The 27,142-nt window shown below is 48.1% G+C and overlaps 1 protein-coding gene across 1 annotated transcript; it reads left to right on the top strand.

Moving 5' to 3' along the window:
• Nucleotides 1-178: 178 nt before the first annotated feature.
• Nucleotides 179-26,094, top strand: Abcg5 (ATP binding cassette subfamily G member 5). The gene is made up of 13 exons (XM_052184800.1): nt 179-324; nt 856-977; nt 8,471-8,607; nt 8,687-8,785; nt 11,051-11,183; nt 12,551-12,690; nt 13,788-13,917; nt 14,605-14,818; nt 14,917-15,122; nt 16,824-16,962; nt 19,927-20,112; nt 24,263-24,379; nt 25,843-26,094. The coding sequence occupies exons 1-13, from the start codon at nt 179-181 to the stop codon at nt 26,030-26,032; spliced, it is 1,959 nt and encodes a 652-aa protein (XP_052040760.1). The 3' UTR covers nt 26,033-26,094.
• The last annotated feature ends 1,048 nt before the right edge of the window (nt 26,095-27,142 follow it).

Genomic DNA, 27,142 nt, shown 5'->3' with positions numbered 1-27,142 from the left:
TCAGGCTAAAGGTTCATCAGATAATGGCATCGCTGGCCAAATTGGTGAACTGTTGTCTCATGAGGACTCCAGGGCTGGGTAGGATCAGATGGGGCACTCCCATTGGCCCCTCAGTTAAAGCTGCTCTGGAGTGAGACAGGCCACTAGAAAATTCCCTTGCATTTGCTTCCTGCTGGCCATGAGTGAGCTGCCCTTTCTGAGTCCAGAGGGGGCCAGAGGGCCCCACATCAACAGAGGGTCTCAGAGCTCCCTGGAGGAAGGTTCAGTCACAGGCGCGGAGGCTCGGCACAGCTTAGGAGTCCTGCATGTGTCCTTCAGCGTCAGGTAAGAGGACCCCACAGCAAAAAGATGGGCTTCCCAACCTCACTGGTGCCTTTTCCAAACGGGTGGGTGGGCCTGTGGGCTTTGGGCTGCCTGTCTAGCAGATCGGGGTGGAACTGGACCGTCTGTAGCAACAGTGAGTGTAGCTCCTCCCCCCGCCCTGCCTGAAGCTTGTAGCTTCTCACCGATTTCTGCTACACCTCTTCCTTGGCTTGTCCACCACCTGCCCTGTGTAGATGGAGGAGGCTTGGGAAGTGGGGGCGCTGGGGACACAAGGTGGGCTGAACGATGCTGAAGGAATGCAGGTTCACCTCAAGAATAAACAGTGTGCAGGGTGCCTGATGGGAGGCACCTTCCTTGGGTGGCAGCCAACTTGTCATTATACCTCCCGGGACCAGAGAGTGGGACATACGGCTGAAAAAAGAGCTGTCAACCTGTCCAGGAGCAACTGGGCTGGGGTGGGGCCGGGGAGCAGAGGTCTGACCCGCTCCGGGTCCCTACTCTGCCTTTGCTCTTGTGGGATTTCCTTTAAAGCAACCGTGTCGGGCCCTGGTGGAACATCAAATCGTACCAGCAGAGGTGGGACAGGCAAATCCTCAAAGATGTCTCTTTGTACATGGAGAGTGGACAGATCATGTGCATCTTAGGCAGCTCAGGTAAGCGCCTGGGGGAGGGGCTCCTGTACTCCTAAAGCAGGCTCCGGAAGGCTTTGGCTCGGTCTAAGGGCAATGTTTAAGAAATAAGTTTAAGTTGTAGAGAGAAGGCCATGCACTCAACATTTGAACAAAATCTAGTGACTGAAAAGAACCTGGTACTAAAGTGAAATCTTGAGAAAAATCCCTAGAAAGAGTAGGAAGTCCCGCCTAACACGTAAGTGCTTTCTTTGCTTGTTTGATTGACTGTGCTGCTGGAGATCAAACCCAGAGCCTTGGGCATACTAAGTTAGCCCTCCGCCACAGAGCCCTAGCCCCAGCTGTCCGTCCTTCCTTCCTTCCTTCCTTCCTTCCTTCCTTCCTTCCTTCCTTCTTCCCTTCCTTCCTTCCTTCCTTCCTTCTTTCTTTCTTCCTTCCTTCCTTCCTCTCTCTTCTTTCTTTCTTCTTCCTTCCTTCCTTTCTTCCTTCCTTCCTTCCTTCCTTCCTGTCTTTCTTTCTTTTTCTTTCTTTCTTCTTCCTTCCTTCTTTCTTTCTTTCTTTCTTTTTTCCTTCCTTCCTTCCTGTCTTTCTATCTTTTTCTTTCTTCCTTCCTTCCTTCCTTCCTTCCTTCTTTCTTTCTTCCTTCTTTCCTTCCTTCTTTCTTTCTTTCTTTCTTCCTTCCTTACTTCCTTCCTCTCTCTCTTCTTTCTTTCTTCTTCTTCCTTCCTTCCTGTCTTTCTATCTTTTCTTCCTTCCTTCCTTCCTTCCTTCCTTCCTTCCTTCCTTCTTTCTTTTTCTTTCTTTCTTCCTTCCTTCCTTCCTTCTTTCTTCCTTCCTTCCTCTCTCTTCTTTCTCCTTCCTTCCTTCCTTCCTTCCTTCCTTCCTTCCTTCCTTCCTTCCTTCCTTCCTGTCTTTCTATATTTTTCTTCCTTCCTTCCTTCCTTCCTTCCTTCCTTCCTTCCTTCCTTCCTTCCTTCCTCTCTCTTCTTTCTTTCTTCTTCCTTCCTTCCTTCTTTCTTTCTTCCTTCCTTCCTTCCTTTCCTTCTTTTTTTCTTCTTCCTTCCTTCCTTTCTTTCTTCCTTCCTTCCTCTCTCTTCTTTCTTTCTTCTTCCTTCCTTCCTTCCTTCCTTCCTTCCTTCCTGTCTTTCTATCTATTTCTTTCTTCCTTCCTTCCTTCCTCTCTCTTCTTTCTTTCTTCTTCCTTCCTCTCTCTTCTTTCTTTCTTCTTCCTTCCTTCCTTTTTTCTTCCTTCCTTCCTTTCTCTTCTTTCTTTCTTCTTCCTTCCTTCCTTTCTTTCTTCCTTCCTTCCTTCCTTCCTTCCTTCCTTCCTTCCTGTCTTTCTATCTTTTTCTTCCTTCCTTCCTTCCTTCCTTCCTTCCTTCCTTCCTGTCTTTCTATCTTTTCCTTCCTTCCTTCCTTCCTGTCTTTCTATCTTTTTCTTCCTTCCTTCCTTCCTTCCTTCCTTCTTTCTTTCTTTCTTTCTTCCTCTCTCTCTTCTTTCTTCTTTCTTTCTTCCTTCCTTCCTTTCTTCCTTCCTTTCTTTCTTTCTTCTTCCTTCCTTACTGTCTTTCTTTTTCTTCCTTCCTTCCTTCCTTCCTTCTTTCTTTCTTTCTTCCTTCCTTCCTCTCTCTCTTCTTTCTTTCTTTCTTTCTTCCTTCCTTCCTTCCTTCCTTCCTTTCTTCTTTCTTTCTTTTTTCTTTCTTTCTTTTTTTCTTTCTTTCTTTTTTCTTTCTTTCTTTTTTCTTTCTTTCTTTCTTTCTTTCTTTCTTTCTTTCTTTCTTTCTTCCTTCCTTCCTTCCTTCCTTCCTTTCTTTCTTTCTTTCTTTCTTTCTTCTTTCTTTCTTTGTTATTCACGTTGTATCCTGCTCACTGTCCTCCTCCTGGTCACCCCTTCCTGCAGTTCTTTCCCCATCCCTCCTCCCCTTCTTCTTTGAGAGTGTGGGGACCCCTCCTGGTTGTCCCCCCCACCCTGGCACATCGAGTCTCTGCAGGGCTGGGCACATCTTTTCCCACTGAGATCAGACAAGGCAGCCCAGCTAGAAGACGTGCAGGGAACAGCTTTTGGGATGGCCTCTACTCCAGTTATTTGGGACCCACATGAAGACCAAGCTACACATCTGTTACATATGTGCAGGGAGGCATAGGTCCAGCCCATGCATGTTCTTTGGTTGGTGGTTCAGAATCGGAGAACCCTAAGGGTCCAGTTAGTTGACTCTGTCTTCCTGTGGAGCTTCTAACCCCTTTGAAGTGTCCCACCCAGCTGTATTTTCAATTGATATTCCATATCTGCAAAGTTCTTGTCAAGGTGTCATCAGGCAGGACCTAACTTCTATTTCTGACCCTACTTGTCTTTTTGTTATGATGGGCATCAGACTCACAGTTGAGAACAGAGAACACTAAAAAAGAACTCATGTTACTGTCAAGTCTTCCCAGCACACCATGCTTTCTCCGAGCCTCTCTCTTCAGGAATCAAGCATCACGTACACTGCACTGAGACCACCTGTGTGTAGTGCCCATGACTCACTCTTTCCAGGAGGGATTTTTAACCTTTGAACATGATGTCCATGTTTATTTTGTGTTCTTCTACTACCCAGTCGTTATCCTCTGAGGGATGCCCTCCCCTGTCCCTGCAAAGCCTATAGCTGTAAATTCTCCTATTTGCAGCAGCTGGCGAGGGAGGGGCTCCGGGTGACATACCTCAGTGTTCACAACACTGGGTATTGTGATCATAAACAGAGAAAGTGGTGTAAGAATATGTTCTATGGGTGTGTGGGGGGGGAAGGGGGTGCCTCAGTGGGCCCATGCCAAGGCATCCCTTCCCCCTGAGGGACACACACACAACTGTATAGTATGGAATAGGGTTTATTTAGGACATAGGGAGGGGCGCTAAGGAGGTAGTAGAAGCAGAGAAAGGCAGAGAGAAGGAGAGAGTAGAGAAGTAGAGGCCGGCCATGACCATGTGGAGAGAGAGGGGGAAGGGAATGGGGGGAGAGGAAAGCCCAGGAGGGCAAGAGAGAAGCTAAGAGAGTGAGAGAATAAGAGAGAGGGGAGGGGCAAGCAGCCCCTTTTATAGTGGGCCAGGCCTACCTGGCTGTTGCCAGGTAACTGTGGGGTGGAGCTTAGACAGAATCCTAACACTGGGTTATCCTGACTGTATTTATTTAAGGATTCTGACATATCAGGCTCACAGAACCCTCTTTATTGAGCAGCCCACTGTAAATGTCAGCATTTATCTGTTCCCTTGCCTTGCTCTTTCCTAGAAACAGGCAGTGTAAGTCTGTGGTGGAATCTAGGCGTGGCACTGTTTGGATGAGGCTGAGAGTGAGCCCTAAAGCTCTCTGACAGCAGCTTGTCCTTCCTGTGGGCATGAGAGGCCTGGTGCTCTAGGGAGGGTGGAGGGCCATGGGTGGAGCCCTCTGAAGGAATGAATGCAGTTCATGCAGTGTCCAGAGTGGTTCTCACCAGACAAAGTTGGTATAAAAGAAGGCCTGCTACCTGACCCCACCCCCACCCCCACCCCCGGCTCCTGTCTATCATGGGGCTGCATTTTGGTGCCTGCTGACTCCCAAAGCTGCCATCTGTGGTGCTCTGCAGCCAGAAGGCCCAATGCATGAGACTGTCCCATTGGAATGCTAAGTCTCCAAGATTGTGGGTCAACACACATGCACACACACACATGCACACACACACCATACACACAGACAAACAGACAGATAGACAGAAACACAGAGACACAGACTGACAGACACACAGAGACACACAGATAGAGAGACTGACAGACATATACACACAGACAGACACACAGAGACAGACTGACAGACACACACAGAGACAGACTGACAGACACACACATACACACAGAGAGTCAAACACAGGCACACACACATACTTCTGTGATTACTTAGTCTCAGGCGTTTTCCTATAGCAATTCAAAATGGATTAAGATCTCTAGCCTCAAATCAGATCTACGAGCATTCATCCACACACAGATATATGACAATAGATGAAAAGAAATAATAACAACAGTAATACAAACAATTACTTCACTGACTACCTTAGCCTAATTGGGTTACTGTAAGAAAATAATCACATACTAGGTGACTTATGAGCAAGAGCATGTAATCACCATACTTCAAGAGACTGACAGACAAGATCAAAGGCCTGACAGGGCTGGGCTGTGGTGCAGGCTGGGTACCAGCTGTTTGTCTCTGTGGGCAAAACACTCGGCATAAATGATTTAAATGGGAGAGATGTGTTTTGGCTCATGGTTTCCGAGGGGTTTCCCACTCACGGTGAGAGGCGTGGCAGAATGCTTATATCATGATGAACAATACGCAGAGAGAGGAGTCAGGAAGGGTCGGAACAAGATACACCCAAGGAGAGACACCCTTGAGGAGCACCCTTGAGGAGCACCCTTGAGGAGCACTCCTGGGAAGCACTACAGTGATCTACTTCTTCCAGCTAGTTGTCATCTCCTAAAGTTTCCAGAATCTCTACAAATAGCACCAACAACTGGGGATCTAAGAGGCTGGGGGGGGGGCATTGTATATTCAAGTTATAACAGCTGGCTTCTCTAGAAGCAGTTATTTTCTGGCTGTAATCTCACATAATGGAAGGGTTGTGGGATTTCTCCCAAGCCTCTTACTTTTGTAGTTAATTAATTAAATTACTCTGTGTGCATATGTACAAGTGCACATGTTTGTGAAGCCCTGGAATCAACCTAGGTGTCTTCTTTTTTGTGCTTGTATTTTGTTTGTGAGTAGGTTTTTATTCATTTGTGTGTGTTTTGTTTATTTGTTTTTGTTTGTGTGTGGTTTTTGTTTATTTGTTTGTTGTTTTGCCGGCTATGTAGACCAATCTGCTCTCAAACCCAGAGATGTGCCTGTTTCTGCCTCCAGCCTTCTGGGCTTGAAGTCATGTGCTGACATACGGCTCCCTGTCTTGTTTTCTGGGACAAGGTCTCTAAGTTTACTTGGAACTTACTGATTTGGCGAGGCTGGTGGGAGCCCCAGGCCCCAGAGATCCTCTTGTTTCTGCCCCTTTGTTGCCAGGGTCACAAGCATGTGTCGCCATGCTGGCTTTGCTTACCTGGTTCTGGGCTTTCACTACAGTCTTTGTGTTTGTACAGTGAGCAGTTTTCCAAATGAACCATCTCCCTAGCCCTCAGCCTCTTCTCCGAATACACTAATTCCAGTTGTGAGGGCCATGTCTTATCAGCTTCCGACATACTTCCTAATGCTGCTTCAGTCACCTGAAGGCTGGTGTGTGACTAAGAATCTACCTCCACAGTGGCACCCCCAAGCTGCCACACTTAGGTAGTTAGTCAGTCCTTGGCATTGTTTAGTGAGAACTGGAGGGAAGAGGAGGCCACGGGGAACCAGAGGGTCTCTGTGTGAGGCTGAGAAGCTGCAGGGACAGACAGACAGACAGACAGGGCAGGTGGCAAGAGCAAATGCCAAGAAGGGGTTGATGCCGAGCCACCTTGTAGAGTTGAGGCTCTGGCTAGAGAAACCTCACCGGAAGGGTGGGGCTCACGACTGGGAAGTCAGGTCATAAAACCCATTGAGGGTCACACTCCTCCTTTCCTTCTTCATTCCTCTTCCTCTTGTCCTCCCCCCCCCAGCACCTCTTCCTGTGTGTGTGTGTGTGTGTGTGTGTGTCACAGGACGTTGAACCAAGTGTTCTACAACTGAGCCATTCTCCCAGCCCACGATTTATTTTTTCTCTTATTACAAGAAAATGGTTCTATGCCTACACATTCATTTCAGCAGTTTACAAATACACTGACTGTGATAATAAGTCTTTTCTGCAGTGAGGCAGTAGAGCTAACACCCATAAACACAGATGGGAAGATGACAACTGCTCAAGTTTCTCCACATGAACTGTTCTTTTAATGTCACGAAAAAACAATTGCAAACAGCCTACACAATACGCGTGGGCAGAGAAGCCGCGGAGTGAGTCTCGTGAACGCATAGTGTAATAAACAGCGTGTTATCAACATTTACAGGATGCACACCACAAACTATGACATCTGGAAGCCCGTTCCTTTTAAAGAATACTCTTCTCCTTTCTGTTCCACACCACCTGAGCATGCGTGCTAATCCGGAGTTTGGTCAGACATGGTTTAGACAGCAATGGTGGTTGCTGTAGAAACTTGTCTTTAGACCCCTCATAGCAAAAGCAGTTTCTACAAAATGCTGGGACAGGAGATCTTCTGTCTGCTCCGGTGTGAGCTGCTCGGCGTGGCAGAATCCCCTTGATCTCGCAGGTGGTTCAGTCTCCTGCCTGTGTTCTTGTTAGTAAGTCTCTTTAGCTAGTAGGAATCACTGGGACAAGTGTCCTGTCTCCAGGGCTTCTGGGACCCAGGCTAATCTATGTTTGATGTGACCTTGGGAAAACAAAACAAAACAGAGAAACATGTTCCTCTGTCGCGTCAAGTATCAGGCAGTTGCTTCTCTAGAACTCTGTGGGAATGTTTAGAGTAGTAACTGGCTAGCTGTAGCCAAGGCTCTTGCTGCAGGCTGAGATTGCTTTCCCCAAAGGCCACTAAGCCGGTGTCTCTCACACTCTAACATTAATGGGAACTTGTTAAAAATCAGAGTCACAGAATGGGTCTGTGAGTCTCCATCTCAGGGTCTCAGACAAGTCAGAAGGCTTTAGCAAGGTCATCTAGATTCAGGTAGAGCTGGACAGGCCTAGGAGATCACAAAAAGAAATTTAAGTCCTAGGCGCCAAATGCTTCCCACAGCCCTCCCTGGCTTTTCCATTCAGAACTCTCTCTCTCTCTCTCTCTCTCTCTCTCTCTCTCTCTCTCTCTCTCTCTCTCTCTCTCTCTCTCTAAGACAGTTTCTCTGTGTAGCCCTGACCATCCAGGAACTCACTCTGAAGACCAGGCTGGCTTCACAATCACAGAGATCTGCCTGCCTCTGCCTCCCTAGTGCTGGGATTCAGAGCCTGGGCCACCACTGCCTGGCAACCTGCATTTTTCTCAACCCGAATTTCCCCCACTACATTTATTTATGCATGTGTGTATGTGCATGGGTGAATGTATGCCACCGCATGCATGTATGTGATAAGTCAGAGGACAACTTTTGATAATTCAGTCTCTCCTTTCACCTCTGGGACTAAACTCGGGTCCTAAGGCTTGGCTGCAAGCACCCTTACCATCTGAGCCCTCTTAAATATTTGTAAATTATATATTTATGTAAATTATATATTTGTAAATACAAAGATTCTTCAGACCTGGATTCCAGTTCTTTCACTACCAAGGGCAAGAGAATTTCTTTCTTGTCACCAAATCCAGAAGACACTTCCATGTGGTGTTTGGTCTCTTCCTAGGTGTGTCCCAGTTCACTGAGAGGATAAACTGGAAAGATTTATTTAGACACTGGGATTTTAACCCCGGGGACCATGGGAGAGGCGCAGTCAGGGCTCCATTGAGACATAAAGGATCTGGAGAAGTGCCTCCATTCTCATCTTGCCGAGGCTCCTCCAGGGCCTTCTCTTGTTGCCCCTAGGCTCAGGGAAAACCACGTTGTTGGACGCCATCTCCGGGAGGCTGCGGCGCACTGGGACCCTGGAAGGGGAGGTGTTTGTGAACGGCTGCGGGCTGCGCAGGGACCAGTTCCAAGACTGCTTCTCCTACGTCCTGCAGGTGGGCGTGTCCCTGGCCCGCCCTGGCTCTGGTCCCCACCCCCGGGGTTCCGACGACCCTGATGTGCCCTTTCCTGCAGAGCGACGTCTTTCTGAGCAGCCTCACTGTGCGCGAGACGTTGCGATACACGGCGATGCTGGCCCTCCGCCGCAGCTCCGCGGACTTCTATGACAGGAAGGTACTTGAAGTTAAAGCAGAGTGACGGCCAATTCCCCAAGGGACAAGACCAGGTGCCTCAGCAGCTCCTCCTGCGGCCACCCCTGGTCCTCCCGTTTTCATCTTTGCTTTCACGCTTGTATTCTCCCCCAGTTCTGCCATCCTAAGTGGCAGGTCCATAAGCTGTCTGAACATCTGAAATGTGACCACTCCAACCAAGCCGCGTTTGTATGATGCCTCTGACCGCATCCTTCCTGAACCATAAGGCTTCAGGGGATCCAATCAGGTGGCCGGTCCCCTTACCCACCAATCTGTCTGTCCTGTCTTCCTGGGGCTTCATGGAAAGTAGACTAAGGTTCTTCCATTAAGGAAGAAACGATGGAGTCAATTTTTGTCTAGGTTTGTTTGCTGACCACACCCATTTTGCAAGTAGCTGTAAATAAATCCACCTGGACCTTAGTCGGAAACAGTGCTTAGTTCAGTCTGGACTGTGAAGGCCTGGGAGCCTCCTGGGAAAAAATAGCAAAAGGCAGAGCTGTCACCTGTGACAGGAACAGCTTCGAGGAAGCAGGACGGCATCTTACTGTGATCTTGGGAAAGTGAGCAGACTGCTTTTACTTGAGAATCCTGGACAACTCTGGGAGGGAGTTAACTGTAGGTGCCCAGCCCCCACAGAGCGAAGCCTCCTCAGCCATAAGGTTACCCAGAAAGCTTGGGAGGGGGGGGATTATATGAGTCCTCACCCTGGTGTCCTCTGTGGCTGGCATTCAGCAGGCTTGTACAAATACAATATCTCACTAATATTAATATTATCTCACTAATATCTAATAGTAGCCAGGGAGGGGAGTTTCATCTCCATCGTGGGGGAAAAACCCATGCCCTCTAACTCCATACTTTCTTGGGAACTCTACAGTTTGAGAGGACACCTATACTCTCCTGGGAGATGGCTGTGTAGAAAACATGTTCACATGGCTTGGTGGGCTTAGTCAAGTAACAGAGGAAGGGGCAAGCCATGGAGCCCCTCTGCAGCTGTCTGTCTGCCTGCTTTAATAATTTCTTTACATCTAAAATGATATGAGAAATCCCACTTAAATTTATTTTAGAAGGGAGCTGGAGAGACGGCTCTGTAGATAAGTGGTTAAGAGCACTGGCTGTTTCTTCACAGGAGCAAGCAGGGTTTGATTCAGAGACGCTCGGTTCTAGGCTCTTTCCATCTGGAGACTTTTTTTCCAGATCAGCTCTTACTGGCTTTCTGATAGCTTGCCGCGTGCGTCTCCAGTAGGCCAGGGCTTCATTTACGCTGGTGACTCTGACTCCTCTTCTTGGGAACTCTGCTCCAAAAGCTACCTCTCGCTAACTGCAGTCATATTGTGGCTCTTTTTCGTTTTGAAAGGGACACAACCTCATTAAAGGCAGCTGGGAACAAATTCTCAGCTATCTTATTTAAGTCCTGCCTCCGCTTCCCCCATGGCTTCCTGCAGACTCGGGGAGGGAGGAAGGAGAGAAGTAGAGATTTCCCAAAGGTCTCTGGGGTCTGCAGTAAGCCGTAAGGGGAGAGGGGGCAAGGGCAGCCTTCTTAGCAAGCCCGCAAGGATTGTTTTGGAATGCTATGGTGTGGACAGCCCTGAAGAAGACTGCAGGGAGCCGTAAGGTAAGAGAATGGAGAGGATTGCTGGGGAATTAGGAGCCTGGGCGTGCGTGCGTGCGTGCGTGCGTGCGCGCGTGCGTGCTCAGAGCTGTGGATTAACGTTGGGGACTCTTTGAAGTTTCTCGAAGAGATTTGAGTAAAGATTAAAATGGCCTTTAATTACTTTTGGAAGCTGGATTATATTCCTTTGATGTAAAACTGCATTGTGATTGGCCACTTGAGCCTCCAAGACTTACTTGAGTTACAAAGGGGATATGAGGCCACTTCAAACCAAATTGGTTTTTTTCTGTGTTTAATATCATAAACACAGAAAGTGTTTATGATATTAAAATTTCAAAACCCAAATACTTAACATAATCTATGTTATAATTATGCCTTTGGGACATTTTTTCCATTGCAAGAATAAGCATTTTTGTCTTTCTAGGGACTTAAAACTTTTATTTAAATCTGGCCTGTGTATTATATATTAAATCAAGGTGGATTTTACTGTAATGGACTTTTCTCCCCAGGGTATGGTGAGTCTAAAAGTGGCCCTTGTACTCAGAGAGGTGTTATCTCTGCTAGGTCATCATCAGCCCATAAACTGAAGTGTCAGCCGTGGAGTCAGGCGGCAGCCCTCGGGTGTTGTGTCTCTTACAGGTAGAGGCAGTCATGACAGAGCTGAGTCTGAACCACGTGGCAGACCAAATAATTGGCAACTATAATTTTGGGGGGATTTCCAGTGGCGAGCGGCGCCGAGTCTCCATCGCAGCCCAACTCCTTCAGGACCCCAGTAAGTGGGACACGAACAGGTTACCAGATGCGAGCAGGGTATCCTTCATGTGGCCTTGGGCGCTTGAGGCCTTTCCTCACAGTCCCCAGTGAGAAACGGCTTGTGTAGGATTGATATCCCTGAGGTTTCAAAAATTCAAGACCCCAGTTTTAGGAAATGCTATGTAGTTCATTTCCTGGTGAGGATCTGTAATTTGGGAGACAGTCCCTCGACTTATCACAGTTCAACCTTATGATAATATGAAAGGGATACGCGCTCAACTGAATTTTGAACTTTGATCCTTTCTCAGACTAATGATAAATGGTAACACATTCCCTCACAATGCTGGGTAGCAGTGAGCCCTCGAGGGGAAACAACTGGCCCTACAGTGTGCTGTTACCCAGCCAAGATGCTTAGTAGGTCGGGTGTATTAAATGCATCTTCAGTTTATACCATGTTTTCCCTTAACCGTGCGGTTACAGGGTTAGTCAGGGTTAGGGCTACTGTCACAAAAGCCATTTGCACTGAACATCTCTTATGAGTATCCTGTTTGTGTATTTGTGGTCCACCAGAGCCTTCCATGAATATGAGGTCCACCCTGTCCATGCTGACTTATGAGAACAGGACTGTTGTGCCCCACAGGGAAGGCCAACGGGTTCTGGAATGACCCATGTGTTTATGAGTTGGCTGAGTGCATATACCATGGGGAAGAGGTTAGCAAGGTGAGGTAGTCAGTCTTCTGCTTCCCCCTGCCTGGTGTGGTCATTCTCCCAACTTGACAAACCTTACCACTTACGTGCTCCTTTGAGAGGGCATTTTGAACCTGGATTCTAGTACCCTGTACTAGAATAAGTCTGCCTCTTTTAATGGTATTTGGTCAGGAGATGATCAAAAGCCCTTATCACGTTTTAGGTAGACATGGGATGTAATTAAAGCCTCTAGGGATCCCAGCCAATGCCTTCTCGTCCACTGATGCTTCAGACCTTGGTTCCTCCTTCTGCTGTGCAAAGACCAGATCTCATTAATACTGCAAAGCACCCTGGTATGAAACAGGGTTGGTCTCGGTAAACGTTAGCTACTTTCTTACCGTCCCCAAGCCTGCCTGCTTGCCCTGGTCTCTGACAGAGTCCCAGGTATGGAGCCCAAGTAGTCCAGAGTACAAAGAGGCCGATACGGTCTCTCTCCTGTCTCCAGGTGTGCTTCAGGGCTGGGAACTGGGCCCTCCCAGATCAGGTTCTTTCTCCTGGGTTCAGGCTGAAAGCCAGTTTCCATGTGGCTGCCTCTCACCACGAAGTTTGGATGGGGCGCGGCATCTCAATGAAGGACTGGTCAGAAATACTGAGTTTTAAGCACAGAGGTTCAGACTTCTGACCCTTCTTTGCCGGCAGAGGTCATGATGCTTGATGAACCAACCACAGGACTGGACTGCATGACTGCAAACCAGATTGTCCTCCTCTTGGCTGAGCTGGCTCGCAGAGATCGCATCGTGATCGTCACCATCCACCAGCCTCGCTCTGAGCTCTTCCAAGTAAGGGAATGTGCCTCTGGTCCCACTGAACTCAACAGTTAGAGCGTGGTGTCTTGAGCCAGGCATGGCAGGGCAGGGTAAAGAGCACACGCCAGTACCTAGGGCATGCCAAGCGTCATCCAGACACAATCGTCTAGTGCACAAAGCATCCACATACACACTTGAAAGGAGAAAAAGGTACAAGTTAGAGATGACTCAAAATGGAGCCGGAATCACACAGTTGGTAAGACGCTACCCGTGGCAGCTTGGAGGGGTGGATCCATTGGGAAGGTGCTTGCTGTGAGTTTGGACTCCCCGTGCCTGTAAAAGCTGGCACACAGGTGCATGCTGGGAGGCAGAGGCAGGAAGATCTCTGGGGCCTGCTGGCTGTCCTGTCTAGCTGGATCCATAAGTGCCGGGTTCAGTAAGGGACACTGTCTCAAAAGCAAGGTGAAGAATAATTAAGGAAGACACATGATGGTGGTGCGTGTGTGCACACATACACACACACACACACACATACACACACACATACACACACATACACACATGCACACACACATACACACACATACACACACATACACACATACACACACACATACACACACATACACACACATACACACACCCATCACACACATACACACACACACATACACACACATATACACACACATACACACACATACACACACACATACATACACACATACACACACACATACACACACATACACACACACATACACACACATACACACACACACACACACACACACATGGGTGGGGGGAGTAGAGGCACCTGTCGGTGGCATCTTGATCTGTTTGCCACCAAAGCCCCATTTCATCACAATATTACAGATTTTATCCCAAAGAAACTTCATTTGATTTGATACCCACGGCATCCTTTTAGTTAGCCAGTATCTGTTTGTTTGTCGATAGATGAAGAGTTAATATTTCAAACCCAAGCAACACGCAGAGCACCTCCGGCTGCTCTTGGTCACTCTCTCAGTGGCCGAGTGTGATGCCAGAGCTCAGAGGCACACAGCAACGCCCACACACGGAGGTAGCCCAGGCTGGGAAGCACACGCTAACACCATCTGTTGTTCAATCAGCACTTTGACAAGATTGCCATTCTGACGTACGGAGAGCTGGTGTTCTGTGGCACGCCAGAGGAGATGCTTGGCTTCTTCAATAGCTGCGGCTACCCTTGTCCTGAACATTCCAACCCCTTTGACTTCTACAGTGAGTGCATTTTTAAAAAAATGTTTACCATCATGGCTGTTCAGAAATCTTTTTTAATTTTAATTTTTTTTACTGTGAATGTGTGTGTGTACATGTGTGCACCCCTATGCCTGCATGCACATTCGTGCTATAGTCTCCACATAGAGGTGGGAAGACAACCAACCGGAGACGTTGCTTCTCTCCTTTTACCATGGGATCAGTCAGGTCAGCTTGGTTGCAAGCTCCTTTACCTTCTGAGCCATCTTGCCAGCCTTAAATCTTCCTTGTCTTTGAATTTGGCATGGATGACACTGGCTCTTTTGGGCATTTGGTTTAGTAAGTTTTGCTTATGCCTTCATCTGTTTTGATGTTCTCCTATTTTTCAAGGAGTTAATTTGGCAGATCTGTTAATCTGCCTCTACTGGCTTAGCAGAGCATAAGATGGGGGTTGGGGGGACTTCTCTCTCAGACTGTCAGAGAAAAACTAGCCGAGTTTTGAAATCCTCCCAGGCAGTTGTTCTGGGACTTTCATGGCCTTCCTGGGTAGCTTTAGACATTTTAGTGTACCAGACAGTCATTAGTGCTAGGGGCTTCTCCATCGAGATAGGGTAAAGAGTGGTTGATGAATCATGTATGATCATCCATTGTGTGTGTGCATGTGTGTGCATGTGTATTTAGAAACACATATCTTTTGGGGAAAATTTTTAGTGGACTTGACGTCGGTGGACACCCAAAGCAGAGAGCGAGAGATAGAGACGTACAAGCGCGTGCAGATGCTGGAATCTGCCTTCAAGGAATCTGACATCTGCCACAAAATTCTGGAGAATATTGAAAGAGCAAGACACCCGAAAACCTTACCCGTGGTTCCTTTCAAAACAAAAGACCCCCCTGGAACACTCACCAAGCTCGGCGTCCTCCTGAGGTAAGAGTGTTGGAGATTCAGCCAGGGCGCCTTCACTCCTCACACTCACCCACCGTGACGAGATGAAAGGACCCCAAACTGTCTCATTTGGTTTTCAGGAGAGTAACAAGGAACTTACTGAGGAATAAGCAGGCCGTGACTATGCGTCTCGTTCAGAATCTGATCATGGGTCTGTTCCTCATTTTCTACCTTCTCCGGGTCCAGAACAACATGCTAAAGGGTGCTGTCCAGGACCGCGTGGGGCTGCTCTACCAGCTTGTAGGCGCCACCCCGTACACGGGCATGCTCAATGCTGTGACTCTGTGTAAGTGCCTGTGTGGGGCAGGTGCAGCTCTCCCCCAAAGCTATCTGCTCCAGATGTTGCCTTCCAAAGGCTCACCATTTGAAAGGAATTTCTCTGAGATAAGCCTGCCCTGCCCCCAATTCTCCAAGGAAAGTAACTTACTGTAGGACCCCCTTGACGTGTGCGTTCACCAAGAGGGCTTCTCTGAGGCTTGAAGGACCCAGAAAATGCCAGGTGCTGTGGCACTGGTGGCTCAGAATTTGAAAGGAGTTTTTCAACATTTCACGCATGAAAGACTAGGACTTTCAGACTCAGTTACCATGCAGGATCCTATTTTGGAAGAACCGACGCCTAATTTATAAACCCAGTGGGGATCAGAGGCTGCACTGTGCTGCCTGGCGCTACAGTTTTTGTCTCAGAAGAATAGACATTGGGGGAACTTCCAAAATGTAACACCAAGTGCAGGGAGGAGGGAAGACCTGTGCAGGGAGGAGGGAAGACCTGTGTAGGGAGGAGGGAAGACCAGTGCAGGGAGGAGGGAAGACCTGTGCAGGGAGGAGGGAAGACCGGTACAGGGAGGGGGGAAGACCTGTGCAGGGAAGAGGGAAGACCAGTGCAGGGAGGAGGGAAGACCAGTGCAGGGAGGAGGGAAGACCGGTACAGGGAGGAGGGAAGACCAGTGCAGGGAGGAGGAAGACCGGTACAGGGAGGAGAGAAGACCTGTGCAGGGAAGAGGGAAGACCTGTGCAGGGAGGAGGGAAGACCAGTGCAGGGAGGAAGGAAGACCGGTACAGGGAGGAGGGAAGACCTGTGCAGGGAAGAGGGAAGACCAGTGCAGGGAGGAGGGAAGACCAGTGCAGGGAGGAAGGAAGACCGGTACAGGGAGGAGGGAAGACCTGTGCAGGGAAGAGGGAAGACCTGTGCAGGGAGGAGGGAAGACCAGTGCAGGGAGGAGGGAAGACTGGTACAGGGAGGAGGGAAGACCTGTGCAGGGAGGAGGGAAGACCAGTGCAGGGAGGAGGGAAGACCGGTGCAGGGAGGAGGGAAGACCAGTGCAGGGAGGAAGGAAGACCAGTACAGGGAGGAGGGAAGACCTGTGCAGGGAGGAGGGAAGACCTGTGCAGGGAGGAGGGAAGACCAGTGCAGGGAGGAGGGAAGACTGGTACAGGGAGGAGGGAAGACCTGTGCAGGGAGGAGGGAAGACCAGTGCAGGGAGGAGGGAAGACCGGTGCAGGGAGGAGGGAAGACCAGTGCAGGGAGGAGGGAAGAACCCGTGCAGGGAGGAGGGAAGACCGGTGCAGGGAGGAGGGAAGACTGGTACAGGGAGGAGGGAAGACCGGTGCTTTGGAAAGTTGGCCCCAGATGGGGAGGAGGGCAGTGGTTAAGCCTCTGCCTTTACCTGTCTTTTCCAGCTTCTGGGAATCAATGTTCTGGTTGCTGTGGGGACCAGGGTCCTTCAGGAGAGGACAAGTGGCCTCAGGTCACTCACACACGCACACATCCTTTCTGTGTGCTTTATTACTTTAGAGAGAAGAGAGCAAACTGTGGGGTCTTTGCTACCACACTGTCCCCAGGTGGTGTGTAGATTTTTGAGGTGGGAGCATTTATTGTCCCTCTGCGATTCTGGCCGCCATCTTGGCTGACCTGAAGTTCAGCTTGGGTAGCCTCTCCTCCCTCAGTGGTGCAGTGACTGACAGTTTTGGAACATGCCTTCTATGCCAGTTCCCATGCTGAGAGCCGTTAGCGACCAGGAGAGTCAGGATGGCCTGTACCAGAAGTGGCAGATGCTGCTCGCCTATGTGCTGCATGCCCTCCCCTTCAGCGTCATCGCCACGGTGATTTTCAGCAGCGTGTGTTACTGGTAAGGTGGTGTCCAGGGGCATTCAGTTCCTCTCGAGGGTCACAGAGGTGATAGAACACGTGTGAGGCAGCTAGCTACAGGGCAAACCACTCCGGCCATGTCTAGTGCAGTAACCTGCCTTGCGGGGCACATGTTTTATCACAGATAACCCCGCCGAGGACTGCCTGGGACCCAAGAGCCGCCAGTGTGACTGTGTCAGGGAACAGAATGTCTCATGCTCTGAGGGTCTGGGCTAGAGAAGAGGAGCTGGGACCCAGGGTCAGGAGCCAGCTGGCCTCCCTAGGCCGTAGCAGCTCCTCAGCCTGAAGTGTAGCTGATCACACTTTGGTGGGTGGCCACGGGAAGAAGGCACTGGGAACCACATCACTTCTGCAGGTTTTGACCGATGGCTCTTTAGAAGGGCTCCCCATCCGTCTCTGCCATGTCTCTTCCCCATATGGCTCTGCTGTAGGAAGCCACGGAGGACGTAGTTGGCTTGTCCTGACTCCATTAGTGACAAGGTAGAGAGGACTCGAGGCAGGTCTCTGAGACACTGTCCCTCTTCACGGCCTGGTGTCCTCAGCAGATGCTCCCAAGTGCAACCTCCACAATTCCCATGCCGTGCCATGTATAAGATACACACATGCGAGTGCAAGATAACCAAGGGCTCAGGAGCGAAGGGCTTGCCGGGCTTGGTGCCTGCTCTCAGAAGACACTTTTACTCAGAGAAGGACAGAGGTGAGGCACATGCGCTGCAAGCATGTTCAGTATCAGGACAGGATGAAGGAGGGAGGGCATGACACGAGGAGGCCGTCGGCTCATTGGCACCGACCGTCCAGAAGTCTGGAGTGCAGCGGGCGCAGTCTGGCTACAGAGCGACAGGGCGCGAGCTGACGGCAGCAGGGAGGATATGAGCTGGTTCTGGCTGGATGAAGCGGGACATTTGCTTAATCCGTATACATTCCTTGTATATTTTTTTCATCAAATTGTTCTCACAGTGACAGTGTGTCTTAAACTCTCAATAGGCTGGGGTCGGGGCGTGGGCAGCATCCACCAGTCCATTTGGAGAGCAGAGAAAGAAATCAGCGTGGGTCCCATGACTACTGGGCTTAGAGTGGTTGTCTTAGAATATGGTAAGGAAAGCCATCCAAAACATCTGAGGACTTGGGGCAGGTTTGGAAGGTTTTCCTAGAGTCCTGAGGTAGAGTCTCTAGCGCTGCAAAATTAGCATGCAGGCAAACAGAGTGTGAGGAGATGAACATTCCGCCCAAAGTAGTTACACCCCGTTACACACATGGCGGTGTCAGAGCGGCGAGGCATCGTGGATGCAAGTAGATCCAGTCACACTGAGCAAAGATGGAGGGAAACACACCACACACCACACCACACCACACCACACACACACACACACACACACAGAGAGAGAGAGATACAGATAGATAGATAGATAGATACATGAATAAATAGATGACAGATGATAGATACATAGATAAATAATAGACAATAGAGAGATAGATGATAGATAGAAATTCATACAATAGAAGGTACGTTCTCTTTCTGAGAATGGAGAAGAGAATGAAATTGGGAAACTGAGAGAGAAAGTAACGTAAAATACAGGTTTATGCACCTTGATGATCTTCCACTGGACCCCAAGATGTAAAGAGAAAACCCTAGGGGATCCCAAAGCCAGCTAAGGCAAAGTGGCAACGTGGAAGGGCAGATCCAGTTGGCATGGCGATGCCATGCTCGCTCACCTCTGACCCCTGAAGTGAGTGGGGGTTCCTAGAACAGTGGTGCAGAGGTGAGGGAACATGGACTCGGAGAGGCCTGGGCGAGGGGCAGAGGCCGCGCTTGAAAACTTCGGGCTGAATGCTTGGAAGTGGAAGATTCCAAGTGGAGCGTTGTTATCCAGCGAGTGACAGGCTGGGCGGTGGAGAGCAGCTGACTGGGAACCGCTTCTGTGGGTGGCTTGTCAAGAAAGTTAAAAGACTTTGAGGGATCAGATTGGAGCAGAGAATGAGCCTTGCCCTCGTGCTATAAAAATGTCAAAGGCGACAGAATATTTTAAAAGCCACAGGACTATGACAGAGAAGAAAACTAACGTAACAAACACCACAGTGATTTGGGCAAGGGAAGGAGAACCGTGAAGGCGGGCAGGGAGGGTGCACATTGCAGATGAAACATGGCTTTGTTTTTTGTTTTGTTTCCTTTGCTCAACAAATGGACTGATGAGCCCCCGCGTCTAATGAGAGTTTAAGATACACGATCAGGGCTGGGGGTGTGGCTCAGTGGGTAGAGCATTTGCCAAAGCTGCACAAAGCCTTGGGTTCAAGTCCCAACACAGCATAAAAATTGGCAGCCACAACAATCCGAAAGCTCAACTTTCTTGGATAGAATCCATATAAAGGCACGCTGTCAGCGTCGAGAAAGAGTTGATGAAAGAGGAAATGTACCAGGAAAGTCCACAGATGCAGGTTAGCTTGTTTCCAAGGACAGGAAGGTCAAATCAAGGATCTTCGACTAAATGACACTAGAGGGATGGAGTGGGAGGGTAATGTGTGGATGGTGAGTGACTGCATGCTGGTAATAATCCTACAGAACAGGGATGGGGTCAGGGCAGCACGGCTGGGCATTGGGGTGGGAATAGCAGGAAGACCACGGTTATTTATGAAGAGACCAGGAGAGTTCAACAGCCCTGCACACGCCAACCTGGGAGGCTGTTGTCTAAGCAATGTAATATTTTACCACAAGAGCTAAAGGAGTTGTAACGAGCGATACACGCTGAGCTGAAGGCAATAGAAACAACTGTGGTAATAAGTAGGCAAAATGTCGGCTTTGTTCCTACGAGGGAAGCAAAGGGGATTGTGGTTCCCTGCTCATTCCGCCTCCCACCAGCCAGCAAGGCTTAGTCACGGGAGGCAAATGTGCTCTTTTTCTTAAATGATAGTGTGTGGGGAGAAAACTAAAGACCTCATGTTTTTCTAGGACTCTGGGCTTGTATCCTGAAGTTGCCAGATTTGGATACTTCACCGCCGCTCTTTTGGCCCCTCATTTAATTGGAGAATTTCTAACACTCGTGCTGCTTGGTATGGTCCAAAACCCCAATATTGTCAACAGTATAGTGGCTCTACTGAGCATTTCTGGGCTGCTTATTGGATCTGGATTTATCAGGTAAGAAGAAATGATTGGAAAGACTTAGTCTGGCAGGATTTGTGGTCAAGGATCACCTAATGACTGTCATAGAGCAAACGCAGAGAGCTGGGTGGCACTGGCTTGATTTATCACTTTCTAGTCTGGGACGGTTCTACCGCCTGCCAACCATTATTGCCTCAGACTTTGAACTGTTCGGTGTGTTAGTAAGATGTCTTCTCAGTAGAAATCAGGACACAACAATGTAAGCACATTACTGATGTGACTCACGTGTAACCAGCTAGTAAAACAAGTGACAGGAAGCCATCTGGATTCTCTAGGAGACTCGCAGCCCAATTTACAGCCAGACTGTGCACTTTAGTTCACATCTAACTCGTACAGTTGATGCTCAATTCCAGCTCTCAATTCCCATTTTAAACATATTATTTTTACTTCCTGTGTATGTGTGAGGGCCTGCATGTATGCATGTGCACCATGTATATGTTTGTGCCGATAAAGGCGGCAAGAAGGCAGAAGATCCCCTGAAACTGGAGTTACAGATGGTCATAGCTACCATATGAGTGGAAGGAACTGAACCCAGGACCTTTGCAAGAGCAGCCAGTGCGCTTAGATACTGCTGAGCCGGCTCTTTAGGACCCCGTAGAGGGGCATGTGGTTTGCCCGGCTAATCCCCCTCCTCTCACTAGTCAGCAAGGAGGTAAGCATGGGTGCAATGGAATTAAAACCAACAAGCTAAGGTAAGGAAGGAGGCAAGAGGATAAAGTGCTATTCAAGAGAGGAGAAAGATTAGTGGACATGTGCCAATTGTCAACACGGAGAATCTCTGGATGACATTTAATTTCTCATCACATTTTACTTTATAATTTTCCTATCATACATATATCATTTTATAACCAAGAACACACACATGCAAGGCACGTATGCTTTCCAGTTAGAAAGGGTCTAACAGCATAAAGAGTTAAATCTGTCCAGGCAATGCTTCATGTGGGATCCGGTAGGTAACCCTGAGGGAGTGTGATGGCTTTGTTTACTTAGCTTAAAGGGCCGGTGCAGCTCAGAGGGAAAACAGCCTCTCTGCAAGCACCAGGACCCGGGCGTGGGCTCCCTACACCCACACAAAACTCAGACCTATCCTGTAGCCCCAGCGGAGACAGGGGGATTGCTGGAACCAGCCTGGCCCCCAAATCACAACCTTCAGGTTCAGTAGGAGACCCTGTCTCACCGGACTAGGATGCAGACAGACAGAAGAATACTTGGTATCCACCTCTGGCTTCCCATGTGTGAGCACACGCACACATGAACATGCACATGCACGCATACACACACACACACACACACACACACACACACACACACACACACACACACGAGCATGCACACACACAAGCAAACACACACACACACAGAAGCATGCACATGCACACATGAGCACACACATACATGCATACACACACACAAATACAATCACACATATACAAACAAATACACATACAAATATAAACACTCACACATAAATATAAACACACATACACAAATACATAACAAATATAAACACACACAAATATAAACACACATACACACATACTCACAAACACACACAAATACAAACATACACGCACACACACACAAATACAATCACACATATACAAACAAATACACTTACAAATATAAACACTCACACATAAATATAAACACACATACACAAATACATAAAAAATATAAACACACACAAATATAAACACACACATACACACATACAAACACACACAAATACAAACATACACACAAATACAAACACACACAAATATAAACACCCACACACACACACACCATTAAGGCCATCTCACACTGCATCCTCTCTTTAATATTTAAGATTGTCAGTCTTGAGAGCAGCAGTATGTGCAGTCTTCCTTAGTGACCAGCCCATGACCTGGAGCCTATTAAGTTTTCAAAAAGTCACTGGTTAGACTGAACGGATAAATGAATGACTTTCCTTGGGCTGCTACACAGGCGTCAGGCACTGGCCATGCGGGTTTCCTTTCTGGTATCAAGTATACGTGCACGGGGTGGGGGTGCACATGTCTTGTGTGTGCACAGGGTGGGGATGCACATGTCTTGTGTGTGCACGGGGTGGAGGTGCTGCACATGTCTTGTATTTAGCTCGGTGCATGAGGAGAGCTGAGGGCACATTTCTGACAGCAAAGCAGCAGCACACAGCAGGGTCTCCCCTCTGGGGCCACCACCCCGTCCAGGTCTTTGTCATCTCATACTTGGCCTTTTGTCACAGCCTGTTGCCCCTTCTTTGCTGTCTTAGTCACACCCTCCTCCATTCTGCCTGTTGGTGCTGCATCCACTTCCCTAAAACACCTTATTGCTTCCATGGTTATTTGGTGTCAACTCATTTCAAGGCCCCACCTACTGGATCCAAGGTCAATTCTGCGCTCATCTCCCTGGGCCCCCACTGCCCATCCTCCGTCCAGTGTCCAGCGTCCAGCGTCCAGCGGCACCATGGGGCTGGCAGGCCTGTGCCTAGGCCATCTGCCTCCTTAAGTGTTCTTTCTCCTCTGTAATTTCTTCCCCAACTACCCTTTCCAGTCCACAGTTCCTCATCTTGGAAAACTGCCAGTAGCTCAAAGTGGGGCTGGGGCCACCCAGTGGGGCTGGGGTCACCTGGGTACACGAGAGCCAACACACATGAGCTGTAAGGTGTGATGGACACGTGGCATTGCTTGTTGGTGTGCTCTTGCATCTTACTGTGCCATTGAGGATGTGCAGTCCATCTACCCAACTGCATTGTGAGTTCTTTAGGGATAGGATACTTAAAAATATCCCAAAGTGCAGGGCAGTGGAGCACGCCTATAACCCCAGTACTTGGGAGGCAGAGGCAGGTCCATCTCAGTGCCTTAGAGGCCAGACTGGTCTACAGAGTGAGTTCCAGGACATCCAGGGCTACACAGAGATACCATCCCTCAAAAACTAAAACAACAACAACAACAATAACAACAACAGCAACAACAATCCCTAAGCACCTAGGATTAGAGTCTCATAAAGAGAAATCATTTAATATATATTTGACTTATGAATGTTTTACTTGTGTGAATGTCTGTGTACCACATGTGTATCTGATATAAGGAAGTCAGAAGAGTCTGTTGTGCCCTCTGCAACTGGAGTTACAGGTGGCTGTGGGCCACCATGTAGGTGCAGGATTTGAACCCAGGTCCTCTATAAGAGCAAAACTGGCTCCAAACCATTGAGCCACCTCGCCGGTCCCATAACAGATTGTTACTGATGAAACCATATAGTGCTGCAAGAGGGAATGGGTTGGCAGGAAGTCCCTCCTGAGACAGACTGGGAAGGAGAGTGTTTCACAAGAAAGGAACAAGGGGTGGGGTGGGGCCACCAACCCAAACCCAACAACTTCTGCTTGCAGGCTCAGCCTTTCTCCTTGTATTTTGGTGGTGGTGGTTTGTTTTGTTTTTTGAGACAGTGTGTGTGTGTGTGTGTGTAGCCTGGCCATCCTGAACTTAACACTGTAGACCAGGCTGACCTTGAACTCACAGAGATCCACCTGTCTCTGCCTCTTGAGTGCTGGGATTAAAGGTGTGCTCCACGCCTGCCAGACTCCTTATATTCTAATCACAATCTCTCCCCTGATGCTGTGTGTGCTAGGTGTAGGATTTCTTGCATGTTTATTTAAGTAATGGAGAGAGAGAGACAGAGACAGAGAAAGAGAGACAGAGAGACAGACAGAGACAGAGAGACAGAGAGACAGAGACCCAGCCAACAGCCATGAGAGGCTTTTAAGCCTCTACTGAAATGGGCTGCCAGGATTAAAATTATTAAGATTAAAATGACAGCACACGTACTGCATGGAGGGGTGACTAGGACCCATTTGAGAGTAAAGATCATCAAGAATGTGAACAGTCTAGTTCTCCATGGTGTGAGCTTCATAAACACGTTATACCACGCACCATAATGTCAGCAGTTGTTTCTGGGTAATAGTATTTACTTACAGTTTTCCATATTTGAAGATTTCACAGTAAGGATCATTTTACAATAGAAATGGAAGATTATATTTAGATTAGAAAACATAAAGACTTCTTTTTCTCATTTAGTAAGACTATTTCCTAGAACCTATTGAATTTTCTTTCTCTTTTTTCTTTTTCTTAAGAAACATAGAAGAAATGCCCCTTCCTTTAAAAATCCTGGGTTATTTTACATTCCAAAAATACTGTTGCGAGATTCTTGTAGTCAATGAGTTCTATGGCCTGAATTTCACTTGTGGTAAGTATTCTATTTTACAATATTTTTTTGCATGCTACTCTAACTAAGCAATTTTCTAGGGAAATGTATTTTTGGAAGAAATGCTGTGTGTGTGTGTGTGTGTGGTGTGTGTGTGTGTGTGTGTGTGTGTAGTCCAGAACACAACCTTGGATTTTCTTGGGTTTTCTTCCTTCATAGTTCATTGTTTGAAACAGTCTCTTACTGAGATCTGGGCTCTCTGACTAGGCTGGGCTGGACACGAAGGGCCAGGAATGTCTGACTCCCCAGTGCTGGGATTACACGGGTCACCGTCCCCAGCGTTTTATGTGAGCAAACCAAACTTCTAAGCTATATCATCCCAAACTCCTGAAATGTTGTATTTTCATAATAAAAGTATTTTAAGCCTTGATTTGAAATAAAATCCATCATTTCTCTGATTTAAGGCATTTTAAAAGATGTTTATTTTGTCTGGGAATGCTTTGCCTCTGTGTCCGTGTGTATGCACGCTGTGTGTGTACCCAGCGGCTGGGAGGCTGTCAGATCCTTTGGAACTGGAGCTCCAGACAGTTGTAAGCCGCTGAGTGGATTCCGGGAAGCAAACCCATGTCCTCTAGAAGAGCAGACAAATGTTATTACTGAGAGCCATCTCTCCAGCCATGCCCCGTTTTCTCTGATTTTCAAAGGAAAATATTCAAGGGTCAAGTTAGTCTCCTGTCAGTAGTCAGTAGCTTAGGGGCACTTTGCTATTCTTATAAAGTGGCAGGCCTATGTAATTGCTAGTGTGCTCTAGACAGGCTCGGTTCTTGTCTGCTGAACACACTGAAGCAAGCTAACGTGGCCTCTGTCCCCCGAGATGTGCATAGCTTACAGTGCATAGCTTACAGACGAGCAAACCATTTTTATGACAAAAGTCAACCTCCGATCCCATGACCAGGCACTGAGAACACAAGTCCCTTGGCCACTGGAAATCCCAGTGCCTGGCAGAGTTCAGTGGTTAAAAATCTTCAATTAAGCCGGGGGGTGGTGGCACACGCCTGTAATCCCAGCACTCTGGGAGGCAGAGGCAGGCGGATTTCTGAGTTCGAGGCCAGCCTGGTCTACAGAGTGAGTTCCAGGACAGCCAGGGCTATACAGAGAAACCCTGTCTCGAAAAAACCAGAAATTAAAAAACAAAAACAAAAACAAAAAATCTTCAATTAACAACGCAGGTAGTAGCTTCAGGATATTTGGTGGTAGGTGAAGATCAGGAATAGGATAATGAATCTGTTCTCAGAGTACAAGCAAATACTTTTCTGTCTTCAAACAAGCCAGGATCCCTTCCCTGCCAGGCTCACTTTCCCTTCATTTCACTATTAATTCTGGGTTCTCCAAAACATTGTGTCTTTCATGAAGAGGGCTACTTAAGAGTTCTGGACACTTTCTCAACATCAGGAAAATAACCCAAAACGTGCGAGAGCTGACATTGTCTGTCTTTTCCTTGGCAGATAGATCCAACACCACTATGCCAAATCACCCATTGTGCTCCATGACCCAAGGGATCCAGTTCATCGACAAAACCTGTCCGGGTGCCACATCCAGATTCACAGCAAACTTCCTCATCTTATACGCATTCATCCCAACTCTGGTCATCCTAGGGATAGTGGTTTTTAAAGTCCGGGACTACCTGATTAGCAGATAGTATGACTGGCCTCTAATCATCAGGATTCCATCTGTGACCCTTGTAGCTATCCAGAGTCCCAAGGACAATGAGAACTCACAGCCCTTTGCTATTCCAGCTGGTGGGGCAATGCGGTGCTTGGACATTGTGACTGAACTGGTCTAATAATGTAAATAATAAGAATTCATAAACCTACAGGACATTAGCTTGACTATGTGTTTTTTCTAGGCACAGAAAAATAAACTCGTTTAAAAATTATGTTTACATTTGATAAAGAATTTGATAAAAATAAAAAATGCGTATGATTACTGACTGAGCAATACGGGGAGGGGGGAATTCTGGGTTTGACTGAGAAAGCCTCCTACAGAAGAGGGTAAGGAGCTTCCGCTGCCATTTAACCCACCCCTCCCCCAACATGCTTGCCCACGTGATGGGGCCGGGTTGCCTGACCGCATCAGGCGGCTGCTGGGCAGATGTTGTGAATACCCCCGGTAATCAGCAATGACACTTCAGGAAGACGGTGAACATACCAGACAGACACTGACTGCTCTTCACTCTCAGCACAGTTTGCCTTTTAAAACGAAGTGTGTGCGGGACGTTGAGCTGTGTGAGTCTGGGGAACAGCGGCTGCGCTGGGTTCATATAGAAAACCAGTCAGGCGTCACTCCCTCCGCTGACCCCAGAGAACGGTCTGCACGCAGCAATCGGTGGTCCCTCCCGAGTTGTGGAGAGCAAGGATGCTGCTAAGAGCAGACGCACAGCCACAGAACATACTTCCGGGGATGGAAGGATGGGTGTGGGCTGTTAGAAACGAGTTCTCTGCTAAGTGACTGATTATCTTTCTCATTGATCTGCAAGTAATTCATGAGCAAGTCTGAAATTTAATTCTCTCACCGTTACCATGGTAACCTGAGGGGGCTCTCAGAGAGAGCACATGAACTTGTCCCGTTACTGTGACCTAGCTTGTAAAGAATGATAAATTATAGCACTTGAACTGTCTCCCATTACAGAATGAAGGAAGCCCAGTGGAAGCCTTTTGCTTAGAACTGTATTTAAGGATCTGAGGCGTCAGTACATTACCAGTGTAGTATTGTCAATTTTTATAAAAGGTCTGTGACACCGATGATTATG

Source organism: Apodemus sylvaticus, chromosome 6 (genome assembly GCF_947179515.1).
Source record: "Apodemus sylvaticus chromosome 6, mApoSyl1.1, whole genome shotgun sequence".
Taxonomy (NCBI): Eukaryota; Metazoa; Chordata; class Mammalia; order Rodentia; family Muridae; genus Apodemus; species Apodemus sylvaticus.
The sequence above is the reverse complement of the archived record's forward strand: the minus strand, read 5'-3'. Positions and strand labels throughout refer to the sequence as shown.

What these genes read in the sequence shown, in the direction of transcription:
- Abcg5 (XM_052184800.1), top strand. Translation starts at nt 179, where the DNA reads ATGAGTGAGCTGCCCTTTCTGAGTCCAGAGGGGGCCAGAGGGCCCCAC. An exon ending in GCTCAATGCTGTGACTCTGT is followed by an intron (nt 15,123 to 16,823) that starts GTAAGTGCCTGT and finishes CTTCTATGCCAG; the next exon opens with TTCCCATGCTGAGAGCCGTT. An exon ending in CTGAATTTCACTTGTGGTAA is followed by an intron (nt 24,380 to 25,842) that starts GTATTCTATTTT and finishes CTTGGCAGATAG; the next exon opens with ATCCAACACCACTATGCCAA.